The 12,886-nt window shown below is 53.4% G+C and overlaps 1 protein-coding gene across 3 annotated transcripts; it reads left to right on the top strand.

The window, feature by feature from the left end:
* Window positions 1-4,757: 4,757 nt before the first annotated feature.
* LOC136151897 (MHC class I polypeptide-related sequence B-like) lies at window positions 4,758-12,280 on the top strand. Of its 3 annotated transcripts, none has more exons than XM_065913333.1 (6): window positions 4,758-4,940; window positions 7,638-7,898; window positions 8,152-8,439; window positions 9,025-9,303; window positions 9,428-9,556; window positions 11,713-12,280. In XM_065913333.1, the coding sequence occupies exons 1-6, from the start codon at window positions 4,859-4,861 to the stop codon at window positions 11,727-11,729; spliced, it is 1,056 nt and encodes a 351-aa protein (XP_065769405.1). In that variant the 5' UTR covers window positions 4,758-4,858; the 3' UTR covers window positions 11,730-12,280. The 3 variants fall into 3 exon arrangements, with proteins under 3 accessions (XP_065769405.1, XP_065769406.1, XP_065769407.1); XM_065913334.1 differs by having other exon boundaries at window positions 9,025-9,314; XM_065913335.1 differs by lacking the exon at window positions 9,428-9,556.
* Window positions 12,281-12,886: the final 606 nt, after the last annotated feature.

The raw sequence follows: 12,886 nt of genomic DNA, 5'->3' as shown, positions 1-12,886 counted from the left end.
CTGGCAGTCCAGTAGTTAAAAATCTGCCCTCCAACGCAGGAAACTCCCTGGTCAGGAAACTAAGATCCCACATGGCTGGGAGCAACTAAGCCCATAGGCTGCAACTACTGAGCCTGCAGTCATAGCTACAGAGAAGCCCTCCTGCTGTTCAAGATTCCACAAGTGGTAAAGAAGACCCGGTGGGGCCAAATAAACAAATAAAAAGGAAGATGCCATTCATTAAAGAAGAAAAGAAAAAGGATCTTGTCCTGTTAGGTGGGTAATAGACAGCAGGACAGGGAGCCCACCTGGAAGGCTAGCCTGTTACTACAGAGGAGAGGATGGTTCTAGGATGGAAGCAGTAGGGTGTGAGAAGTGACAGATTTCAGTGTTGATACATTTTAGAGACAATGTTAGCAGAAAGCCAAGGATCTACACATCTGTTCACTTCAGTTTATAGGTGATTTCAGATGGCTTACTGCCCTGTCCAGCACAGTGAGTGAGAAAGACCTGATATGGTGGTGAGCGCATAATGAAAAGACAGACACATATAATCTGGCAACTGGGGAGTCAGGGGGCCCTCCTGCTCTCCATGGCAGGAAGACAAAATGGCTCCTTTCAGCCTGCACTTTTATTGGCAGAAGTCACATCAGATCATTAGGGGATAGCTCTACTGGGGAGTTTGATTAGCGCACCATAACGAGTCAAGTTAAGGCTCTGCAGTTGACCAGGCACATCTTGTTCTGTTTCCATGGGGACAGACGCAGGGGTTAGGCAGTGAAGGGGAGCAGAGATCCCGTCCCACCATTGGCATGCTTCCTAGGACAATCACGAGGGCACAGTTTGTTGTATACTTGAGTCATGGGGCAGGTTCTGGTCTCTTCTCTGCCAGGCTGCAACAGCTTGCTGCAACAAACTCATTGTAAAATACAGGAATTATTTAAAAATCAGGGCTTCCCTGTTGGCTCAGTGGTAAGGAATCAGTGTTCCAATGCAGGAGGCATGGGTTTGATCCCAGATCTGGGAAGATCCCACATGCCGCAGGGAAACAGGCCCATGCACCACAACCAGCCTGTGCTCTGGAGCCTAGGAGCCTCGAGTACTGAGCCCATGTGCCGGCAAGTATTGAAGCCCGTGCGCCTCTTAGAACCTGTGCTCTGTAGCAAGAAAATCTACAACATTGAGAGGCTTGTGCACTGCCACTAGAAAGTAGCCCCCGCTCATCACAACTCTAGAAAAGCCCATGCAAGGAAGACCCAGCACAGCCAAGATTAAATAAATAAACTTTTAAAAGAAATAAAAATGAAAATCAGTACCAAGAAAAATATGAATTTTAAATGTTAAGTCTGGGATTCAAGTTAGAACATTACTAGGCAAACTGGGATATCTGAAACGTGTTGAAAAGGAGAATTTACTGTATATCTAATCGTGGATTTCATTGGCTCAAAAACTCAGGATTATTGCTTGAGTCATGGGGTGGGGCGACGGTTCAAGATCAGTTCCTGGCTTCCTGTTTCCAGTCCTTCTTTAGAGTCAAAGCAAATTAATTCCAAAATGTTCAAAGATGAAATCAACATCCACAGTGTCACTGAGTAAATGTAAAATCCTCAGGAATTCAAGAAGATTCTACTTTTGCCCCAGGAATGACCTCATTGTAGGCAACTGAAGATCCAGGGTCCTTTCTGATGCTCCCAGGATGTAGGGGCTACTAAGCTATAGCCCTAAATAGGTTATCCTTTCTACCTAACAAGTCCCATAAAGAATTACAGCCAGCTTCAGAGATCTCATCTGAACTAGGATTTTGGTTTTCTGGTGTTGGTTCTGTTTGAGCATTTGTGTGGGCTTAAAGTGTCACAGGGGCTTCCCTGGTGGCTCAGATGGTAAAGCATCTGCCTGCAATGTGGGAAACCCAGGATCGATCCCTGGGTTAGGAAGATCCCCTGGGGAAGGATATGGCAACCCATTCCAGTACTCTTGCCTGGAAAATTCCATGGACCGAGGCGCCTGGTAGACTACAGCCCATGGGATCGCAAAGAGTCGGGAACAACAGAGCAACTTCACTAAAGTGTCACAAAGATTTTCTCCTAATGATATTTCTTTGAGGGAATTTGACATCCACCCTAGGTGACTCTGGGGCTTCTCTGGTGGCTGAGTGGTGAGGAACCCACTCACCAATGCAAGGGACCCAGGTTCGACCCATGGTTTGGGAAAATCCCCTGGAGAAGGAAATGGCAACCCACTCCACTATTCTTGTCTGGAAGATCTCATGAACAGAGGAACCTGGAAGGCTACAGTCCATGAGGTTGCAAAGAGCTGCATACAACTTAGCGACTAAACAACAATAGTTCTACATCTTCATCGTGGTAATGGTGACATGGGCATGTAAATTGTCTAAACTCAACCAGCTATGTGTTTCAAAAGGGTGTTTTACGTAAAGTATGTACTTTCAAAGTTGATTTTTAAAATATAAATCTCTTTGGAATGAGTCTTTTGGTTAGGTAAACAAAAGAAACATGACACCTTGTCTTTTTGCTGAGAGCTGTGCCTTGCACATCTGGAGGGAGAGACTGGGCCACTTACTCCCCAGTGATTCAGTTCAGTTCAGTCACTCAATCATGTCCGACTCTTCGCGTATGAAGAATTGTAGCACGCCAGGCCTCCCTGTCCATCACCAATCCCGGAGTTTACTCAAACTCACGTCCACTGAGTCAGCCATCCAACCGTCTCATCCTCTGTCATCCCCTTCTCCTCCTGCCCCCAGTCCCTCCCAGCATCAGGGTCTTTTCCAGTGAGTCAACTCTTCACATGAGGTGGCCAAAGTATTGGAGTTTCAGCTTCAGCATCAGTCCTTCCAATGAAAACACAGGACTGATCACCTTTAAAATGAACTGGTTGGATCTCCTTGCAGTCCAAGGGACTTTCTAGAGTCTTCCCCCAAACCATAGATCAAAAGTATCAATTATTCAGCACTCAGCTTTCTTCACAGTCCAACTCTCACATCCATACATGACCACTGGAAAAACCATAGCCTTGACTAGACGGACCTTTGTTGGCAAAGTAATGTCTCTGCTTTTTTAATATGCTATCTAGAGTGGTCATAACTTTCTTTGGAAGGAGTAAGCATCTTTTAATTTCATGGCTGCAATCACTATCTGTAGTGATTTTGGAGCGGTTAGGCAGTAACAAAAACAGCCATCTCCTTAATGCATTCAGAGAGAGATCAAACAGTTACAGCAAACTTGAACAAAAGACAGATCTAGATGAAGAATAAAGATGTTAGAAATCATAACATCACAGTTAAAAATTCATCTCCCCTTCCGTCCTTCCTTTTCCACTCTCACTTTGACAGTTTATCCCCTCGCTTTCAAGCACACGTCACTCATCCGGGGCCGGTCGAGGGCCAAAGCCCGTCAGAGCTCACTCTGGCATTCTGCAAAGGCTGAAGCACCGCACGGCTCTGCAGCTATTGTATCGTTTCAGGAAGTCTCCCCGGTCTTTGTTCCTAACGTCGACAGAACCTCGGTGTGTGTGTTTCCCTGGATCCTGTTTCTGCTTTCCTCTGAGTTGGGCGGGACGGGATTCCAAGGCCAGCTCCGCTGCGGACTCTTTCCTTCCCGGGGCGACGCGAGGCGGGGGGGAATGTACTTGGATCCTAGAATTCAAGAGCGGCCCCGTGGGCTCGGGGGCTCGGAAAAAACCTCTTCAGAATCGCCCTAGAGAGTGCTTGAAATAAGTCGGGTTCCGGTATATCCCTTCGGACATACAACTGGGAATTTCCGTGGACCCGGGCAGATTTGCGTTTTCACAGCCTGCAGCCTGCAGATGTTCATTGTTGAGCAGTTTGAGAACCAGAAACCTAAATGCAGCTCACTCCTCTCCCAACCTGCCCATAAATTCCTTCATTCTGCTTTTTTTTTCTTCAATCCACGAACAGCATTTCTTCCCTTTAAGCCAGAGTTAGAGGGGAGGGGCGATCTTCTGAGGGTTTGCCGAGCCCCGCCCTGGATTATGTAAGGTCCCAACTCTCCGGTAGTTTTCTGTTTCCTTTCCTGACCCTATAGTGGTACCAGCGGTCTGCGGAGAGAAAGAGGCCCGTGTGCCGGTGAGTCCAGGGGTACAAAAGAAAGAATGGTGATAAAGTAGTTTATAGAGCAAAGCAGGGGAGTCTGGAGGCCGGGTGGGCGGAGGAAAAGCACTTGGTACCCCGGACTAGCTGCGACGTGTGCTGGGGGAGGAGCCCACCAATCTGGACTCCTACTTCCCACGCAGAGTAGTTGGCATTATCTCTCATTACAATCACCCCGAGCTGGGAAACAAACAGCATGTTAACGTTAGTATTAAAAGTCTTTGGGGGAGAGGGAGAGGGTTCACTAAGTGAACCAGTTTGCTGGAGCAGACACACCCAGCAAGTCTTGGAAAGAAGACTGAGGAAAGGGCTTGTCTAGCAGTCAGGAGAGCTGGCTTCCACCTGCCTGTCTATACCTTCACTATTCTTTTATTTATTTATTTTTGTCTGCTCTGAGTCTTTGTTGCTGCACGGTGGGCTTCTCTAGTTGCCCGGAGCTGGTCTAGAGCGGGGAGGGGGGTTCAGTAGTTGTGGTGAACCAGTGAAGTGGCTCAGTCGTGTCCGACACTTGGTGACCCCTTGGACTGTAGCCTACCAGGCTCCTCCCTCCATGGGATTCGCCGAGGAGGAGCGGAGGGAACTGCTATAATGGAGCGGGGGCAGGACCGGCGGCAGAACCGGCGGCAGAACCGGGGGCGGGGCGGGGCCAGGGGAAGGAATGGATTTGTCAGCCCTACTTGCAGCTCTGTTCGCCGCCGCGGTTTCTGGGGTCCGCCAGCTTTTGTGCGGTCCCTGAGCCTCTGGCAGGGAGACATGATCTGGGCCATGGGACTCTCTCTTGTCTGGCCGTTTCTAGCCGGCGCTGCCTTTTTTGTGCTCCCGGGTACCGCCGCCGGTGAGTGGGGTTCACTGAGGTCTCAGTCCGGACACAGCCCGGGGTGGTTTCAGGGGTCCGTGTGGTTAGTATTCGTTGGGATTCGGTGAGCGTCGCGGGGACCGTCTCAATTGCGGCGGAGTTTGGGTGAATAGAGGAGTTGGGGGGGGGGGGGGTGGTGGGAGGAAGGTGAGGGCCGGAGGCGGGGGGGATGTAAGGTCAAGGAGCGGTCGGGAACTTCATTCGGTGTGTGGCGAGCGCTGCATCCCGCTTTTCAGTCTCTCCAGTTCCTAGCTTCTGCTCTCCCTGCCCTACCTGCTCTCCCCGGGTTTCCTCCTCATCACATGTCTCGGTCCTCAGATTCCTCTGATTGACCAGGCAGCCTGGTCCCCACCCCGCTCCTTGTCGCTCCCCCCCCTCACCTCCTCCCCCTCCCGCCTCACCTCCCCCCCCACCTCCTCCCCACGCCTCCCCCCCCCCCCCCCCCCCCCCCCCGCCCCGCTGCTCTCTTGAATGGCGCCGAAGTTTCTTCCAGGTCCCAGGCTCAGGCGATCACTTCTTAGCCGTTTGTGGGGCGCCCTCTTAGGCCGCTGAAAGTTTTCCTCTCCTATTCTTAGCTCTGCCGTCTCTTATTTCTGGCCGCTGGAAACAAGGAGTTTCCAGGCAGGCAGCGTTAAAGGTCCTCAGCCCCGAGAGTAAGGGCCCTTCTTCTAGTGACCCGGGCCTCTGGGAAGGGGCAAGCTCGATCCACACTCTTCCTACTGCTATGGGCACTGTGCGGCTCCTGAATCACTGACGGAGGTTAGGTCTGCGGGCTTTGGGACCAAAGGATTCTTCCTGCGGTTTCCGTGGTCTCGCCCCCCCTCCCCCCTTACCCCCCCCCCCCCCCAATAACGTGAGCTCTAATTTTCCTCTGTGCCTGCGGTCCCACAACTGAATCTCTCCTTACCACCTCGCTCGCTGGCCCTCGAGCCCCCTCGGGATTTGCCCTCCCCCGCTCCGTGCTGCCCCCTCCCCTCTATCGTTCTCTGAGCTCTTCCTAGGGCGTCCCCACCCTCATCCCTTTTCCCGCTACAGGTCCCCCCCACCCGGTCCCCTCATGGGTCTTTTCCTGCGAGGATCGGTCACCTCAAGGCTTCTATCTCCCCTCAGCTTTCACTAACCTTACTTTTCCTGGGATGACTTTTACCCATGGATTTCCGCTCCAAATAGGTGATGCCCTATTATCATCACCAGGAGGGAGATCTCCCGCCAATGATCCCTGGGCCTTGAGCACAGAGCCCAGCCCCTGGGGGAGGATCTGTCCCCCACTTGACACCCATCTTCCTACCTCTGCCCCCGAGCAGGCACCTGCTCTTGGCCCTCATCCAAGGGGGGCCTTTCGCCCCACACGGCCCCTCCCCAACTCCTGCATCCTAAACCTCATCCTCTGGATTCCTCCACTCTCCAGGCCACAGGTGCTGGACTCCACTTGCCCCGGTCCCTCTGCAGCTCCCCCCATGGCACCTGCCCTGCTCCCAGCCTTGTCCGAGTGCCTTGGACCCTCACCAAGTTACCAAGTTCTCATCAATCACAGGCCCCCTGGTGCCCAGACTCTCCACCTTACCCTCACTCTCCCTCACCCAGGGCGTCCCTCCTCTTCTGTCTTTACCTTAACCCAAGATGGGTGGGGGGGGGGGGTGAATCAGCCCTGAGCCATGCTCATCCCTTGCCCCTCAATCCCAGGCCCTCACCTCATCTCCTTGGCAGTCTCTTCCCTTCCCACACAGTAGGAATACTGCCCTTGGTCCACTGCCCACCTCCTTAGCCTTCATCACTCTCTCTTTGGTTCCACAACCCCAGTGGGCTCTCACTATCTCAATCTTGAATCCAAAATCCTTGTTTATGCCACTTTTTTATGCCACTTTATCAGCAGGCCTTTCCCACAGGGAGTCTTTTCCCAGGCCCCCACCCCTGCTTGCTGGATGCCTGACCCTGACCCTCCGTGGAGGTGTGACGTCACTCCCTCCAACCCCTCCACCACGTAGGTGCTTCCCAGTGTGCACCTTGGCCTTCAGTTCTGTCTTCTCTGGCCACCCTACTCCTAATTCCCCATGACCCTTGTGCACATGGACTGACTCCTCCCAGGGGACACCCCCCATGCGGGGCCTCACCAGGCCTCGTTGCCCTCTGGGCCCAGACCCACTCCTTCACCTCCCCCAGGTTACTGGCCACCTTCATCTCTCTTGGGGCCACAGCCCAGCCCCTCAGGCCCCTCTGCCTCCTGCCTCAGCCTCCCTGGAGCCCCCCTTGTCCATGATGAGCCTGCACCAGGGGCGGCAGCTCTCCATCTCACCTGACCCCGCTCTGACCAGGGATGCCTCTGGTCCTGGGTCTGACACTGCCCTTCCCTCCCTCCGACTCCACCTCCCCTCTCCCTCTTCCTGCCTCTCCCCTTGCCCTGCTGCCTGGACCCTTAGGGAGCCGACGCCTCCCTGTCCTGGCACTTGCCCTACATGTGTGTCCATCTCCACCCTCTTCCTCCACTCCTTGATTCCCCTCTCCCTCCTTCTCTTTGCATTTTTCCTGTATGGAAATCCTCATTCTGGTCCCTTGAACACATGCATGTTCTGCATCCTCAGCAGCTGGAGCAGGTCAGGACACAGAACTTGTCTGTTAAACATCTGATGTGCACTTGTCTCCAGAAAGCAGCTTCATCTGCGGTTCCTCCTTCCCCAGGATCCCACAGGCTTTCTTACAACACTACAGTACTGTCCTGGGATGGCTTTGTGCAGGCCAGATATTTTGCTGAGGGATACCTGGATGGTCAGGCCTTCCTGCACTTTGATGACACGAAGTGGAGGGCAGAGCCCCAGGGACAGTGGGCTGAAAGACTGGGAGCAGAGACATGGGAGACAGAGTCCAAGGACTTGAACGAGGCATGGAAGGAGCTCAGGAAACTTCTAGCAGAAATCCTGTCCCTGCAGGAGGAGAAAAGAGGTGAGAGGGCAGAGGGGGCAAGAGTGCTGTGGGCCATTTTCCAGGAGGGTCTGCAGCCCAGCAACGGGCCTCTTTCCTCTGAATTTGGGAGTGGGGGTGGGGGTGAGGAATTGGAGTCTGTGAGTTCAGCAGCACAGGGAAGACATGGAGGGGAGCAGGGGGGAGCCCTCTATCTGGACTTTCTCACTTGGGTGGGAGAACAGAGGCCCTCGGGACCAGAGGAGTCACTGCTCGGGGGGTGGGGATGGGGCAGGCTTACATTCCCTCCAGGAGACCGTGGGCTGTGAGATCCGTGAAGACAGCCACCCCCGGGGCTTCCGGTTTCTCCACTTCGATGGGGAGCTCCTCCTCTCCTGTTACCCGGAGGCCCACGGATGTTCCCTGCCCCAGTCCTTGGCTCGGACCTTGGCCATGGAAATGGAGAAGTCCTGGGACACAGACAGCTTTCTAAGCAAGCATTACCGGGCCCACGTGCAGGGAGAACTTTGTGGAAGACTGCGGGGCTACCTGGAATCCTGGATGGGCTTCATGGAGAGGACAGGTACTGACCCTGGGCCAGGCCCTTCCTCTGCCCCGAGCTTAAAGCCTCCCATCCTGTCTTGCCCACGGAGACCCTCCCTGTCCTCTGGCCGCATATGTGGAATGTTGGCATGGTGTTCTGGGGTTTCTTTCCTGTTCTGTTAAATCCACTGTAGATAGATGGGTGGGGGGTGGGGAATGAACTGCCCCTGTGACATTTGTCCAGTGGAGCAGTGGGTCCTCTGATAGAAACTGTACAAGGGGAGGTGGGTGTCAGGCAGCAGAGGAGGCCCTTAGATGGGGATGGGCCCTTGGCTCCCAGCCTGTCTGATCCAGAAAATTCCCTCTAGTTCCCAGATGCCCACCCTTCACAGGCGCCTCCCCAGCATCAACAGTGGATCCAATAGAGTGAGGCCCATCCCACCCCTCACCTTCCCCGCCGGAGGACTTGGGTCCCAGGGTGCAGAACAGACTTGGAGCAGGCCTGGGGGGAAGAGGGCTCAGCCAGAGGTGACAGTGAGGAGGAGCAGCCCTGTGCGCCCCGTCCTCCTTCGAGGGAGCAGGGCTTGGCCGCGGGCCTCACTGGCTCTGTGCTTTCTCCCCACAGTGCCGCCAGCCGTGAATGTGACCCGCAGCCAGGACTCAGAGGGCATGGTCCACCTCACATGCAGGGCTTTTGGCTTCTTTCCCCGGAATATCTCAGTGGCCTGGTTTCGGGATGAGGAACCCATGAGCCGGGACACCCAGGAGTCTGGGGGTGTCCTACCTGATGGGAATGGGACCTACTATACCTGGGAAACCATAATAATTCCCCAAGGAGAGGAGCAGCGGGTCAAGTGCCTTGTGGGACACAGCGGGAATCACAGTACACACTTCGCACCCTTGGGTGAGACTGGGGTGAGCCTGGAGGGCGTTGTGACCCTGGGAGGGTCAGAGGCCAGGGTTAGGGAGAGGAGAGCAGGTTGTGGCTCTGGGGTGCCCGGGTTGTATATAATAACGTCCTTTTTCAGGAAACACCCTGGTGCACCAGAGATCACTGTGGATCATTGTGGGCACTGTTGCTGTTTTTACTCTTGTTGCTATCATCAGATCTTGTGTCTGTATTAACAGTATGAGAGCATCAGCTACAGCGAGGCCAGGTGAGAAATCTGGGCGAGGGTGCTCTGGGTGAGATTCGGCAGCGATGAGGATTTCGGCTCCCTGCTCTGTTCTCAGCTCTCTTTGTTTTCTGTCAGGCTCACCAGGGCTTGTCTCGGGAGCATGTGTTGGATTATGTGCTGGTTGGGAGCGTCTAGGTGATCCAGGAATCAGAGAGAATCTTTAGTAAAAGTGTCTGTACCTGGTGAGGAGGATATAAAAACCTGAGGAGGAATTCAGAGGAAAGGCGATGACCTAAGTGCCTGTCTGCATTTCTCCCCCCTGGATTTTCCGTCATTATTCAGAATCCAAGTGAAAGAATCATAAGGCTCAAACTGCAAGTGATGTCCCCTTGCCAGGCCCCACTTAGAGATGTCTTGCAGCCTCTCAAATTCCTCCTCCATGAACTATCTTCTGAGTTGAGTGTCTGCTGGATCACTCCCAGCCTGCGCCTTTCTCAGGTTCCCATCAAGTGTCCCCATGCTAGCTGGGCTCTCCTTCCCCATAATATGGAGGACTGGTAGATATCCAGTCCATTTGAGGAGGAGACCAGTCAATCCTCAGGCAACTGGGATCACTGATTTTATCCTATCTCCAGGTTTTTCCTACCTAGCCCCTTGGGACACAGTCCAAGGGCTCTTTAGAGCAAGGCCCTGGGTCTGCGCTCTGTGGCCTCACCCTGCCCCCTGAGTCAGTTCCCTTGCTCATGGTGGTCACTGCCTTGTAGATTTTGAGGAAGGGATGGTCACTTTGACTTCTCCATCATCAAGTGGGTTGAGGGGAGAGGAAAAGAGAAGCAGAGCTTTGTGTGTGGCAAAGAGCAAAGGCAGAACGTGGAACAGGAAAAAGGTGGCAGAGACTCGGCTTCTGTCGAGGCCACTTCTGTGTCATTTGCCTTGTTGGGAGCATGACTTCTTATCCCCAAACCTAATTCTCTTATCAGTCAGCCTTTGGCCTGGGCATACTGGGATGGTTAGTTTTCAAAGCAGCAGACTGTCCGTGTAGCACCCATAGCAGGGACCCAGCAGATCTGTAGTTTCTCCTGCTCTTATCTGGGGAACATCAATTCTGGTTCCTCTGGGGCATAAATGGTTGTCTTGTATGTGTTGGGGCATTTGCCAGGAAAACTGTGAAAATCATCTCAAAATCACTTTTGAAGTTTTTAATGTTCAATAAAATTGTTTATGATTTCAGGTGGCAAACCTTAATAGGATTCCATGTGTACTGAATGAAACAGGAATTCAAATGGGGTGCTCCTGCTGGGAGGTGGAGGGTGGGATGCCAGTCCCAGGGTGCAGAGGGGGCCAGGTACAGCCTCATTCTGGGGAAATTCTCATGAACCCCAATCCACATTGAAAAGCAGATCCCCTGCAGGTAGTGAGGGCGGGTCCTCGTTGACTCCCTGGCTGAGCAAGGCAGGAGGGCCTGCTCTGCCTCAGCCCAGCCCAGTACTTGGAGTGGAGCTGGGATTCCCAGGAAGGAGCAGGAAAGGCCAAGTGTAGCCTAGGAGCTTGGGCGGAGAGTGAGGGTTGGGGCGAGGCCAGGGGTGCTCCAGGGTCCGGTCAGGGGGAAAGTCTGGGGCAGCCCAGTGTTTCTAGACAGGGCTGCTCTCCCCTGGGCCTCTGGATGGGCTTTCCAGTTCGGAGCTGCTGGCTCAGGGCTGGAGGCAAGGGGGAGGGGAGCTGCAGGAGGTGGAGATCAGGGTTGAGGTGGAACTGGGCGGTGGAGCAGGTACTTGTGTGGGTGAGAAGGCCAAGAAATGAGGAGAGAAAGGAGCTGTGTGTGTGTCCACTCCTGGGCTGGAGGAACATGGAGCTGGGTCCTGTCTGTGAGGGAGCCTTGCATTGCGTTAGCAAATGGATCTGGGTTCAAGGCGGAAAGGCCTTGGGTTTTCACTCCTGGATCTTGTCGTTGTGTCCTGTGACTTCTGACCCTGTCTCGGACGGTGGTGGTAGCAGGGACAGGTGACGCTGATGGAGTCAGGGGAGGAGTTCAGCAAGAGCTGGGGAAAAGAACACAAAAAAAGAACAGGTGTGTTCTTCCCTCAGAGGAAGGCAGAATCTGACTTTGAAGCAACTGAAGGAGAGTCTCTGAGGGAATGAAAAGCATTATTCTGCAACCAGTTGGTCAGTTATTTATTTCTTTTTCTTTTCCCCAGAGCCTATTAGCCTATAAGACCTGGATCAATTCCAGATGGAGCCAACTGATCATAATGGCATCACACACCCAGAATTTCAATCCTTGTGTCATACTCTGGATCCATCAGTTCAACTGGGGAAGCTTAGAACGTGCAGCCAGAAGGCCTGAATTCAGCTCCCTGTCCTGGTCTTACTAATGTTAGGGGAAACACACTGAGTGAAACTGCCTACCCTGGCCATGCACCAACGTAACCATTTGCATGAGTTGTTTTTACAACAGGAGGTCCTGGTAAGTAACACGGAACTAATAAGCCACCCCCAACCAGAAGAGTTCAGGAAAGGTCAAAAGGAGACACCACATGTCCAGCCACCTCCCAGAATCCTTCTCTCTGGCATCCATCTTGGCTGAATAAGGTGTGCACCACCAGGAAGGACTCTGAGTCAGAAGGATTGGCTAAAGACAACCCGGAAACGAATCCCATCACCATAAAACCCAAGACTTTGAGCCACATGGCAGAGCTGTTCTCCTGGTTTCCCTTACCCTACTGCTCTCCACCCTGGTCCCCTTTCCCAATAAAATTTCTTGCTTTGTCAGCAGATGTGTCTCCTCGCACAGTTCATTTCCGTTAGACAAGAGCCCAGTTTTGGGCCCTGGAAGGGGTCCCCCTTCCTACAACAAATGAGGACTCTGGTGGGACTCTTCTTCACTGTGACTGACATTCTGACCACTCGGGGTACTCAGGGGCCAGCTTGCCTGCCAAAGGACCAGTCCCAGCGACCGCAACTGGGACCCTTTTGTCCCTGGTCTCCTCCTGACGTGGACAACTGGCCAGAGTGCCCCGACCTGTAAGGGACAAGAGGTTTTATTGACCTCTCTCATCTTTCCTCTCCTTAACCCTTCCTATCCTTCCCCTTTTTTCTAGTCCCCTGGTCCTGAACACAGGAATCTGATCAAAGGGCCTCAGCCTGAGCTGAGGATTGGAGACTGATCACCTCCTCTTGGCAGAGAACTCGAATTCTGGTTCTGTTTTGGTCTGGTTTCTGGTAGGGCCAAGTTCCAGTTCTCCCTTCTCTGGAGGCCCAGGGTAATGTCTCATAATGCCTGGGTATCTGCAGGTGGCAGGAGACGTCTGTAAGGTCACCCCTTTTGCCCACCTCTCCTGCCTTCTCCCCCTTCTTCTTTCAACCTGGCTT

This window comes from Muntiacus reevesi, chromosome 20, assembly GCF_963930625.1.
Source record: "Muntiacus reevesi chromosome 20, mMunRee1.1, whole genome shotgun sequence".
Taxonomy (NCBI): domain Eukaryota; kingdom Metazoa; phylum Chordata; class Mammalia; order Artiodactyla; family Cervidae; genus Muntiacus; species Muntiacus reevesi.
The sequence above is the reverse complement of the archived record's forward strand: the minus strand, read 5'-3'. Positions and strand labels throughout refer to the sequence as shown.

Bases quoted from the DNA above. Each gene is read 5' to 3' on its own strand.
- LOC136151897 (XM_065913333.1), top strand. From the start codon at position 4,859: ATGATCTGGGCCATGGGACTCTCTCTTGTCTGGCCGTTTCTAGCCGGC. The intron at 4,941-7,637 runs GTGAGTGGGGTT...CTCCTTCCCCAG, and splicing joins GCTCCCGGGTACCGCCGCCG to GATCCCACAGGCTTTCTTAC. The intron at 9,304-9,427 runs GTGAGACTGGGG...GTCCTTTTTCAG, and splicing joins TACACACTTCGCACCCTTGG to GAAACACCCTGGTGCACCAG.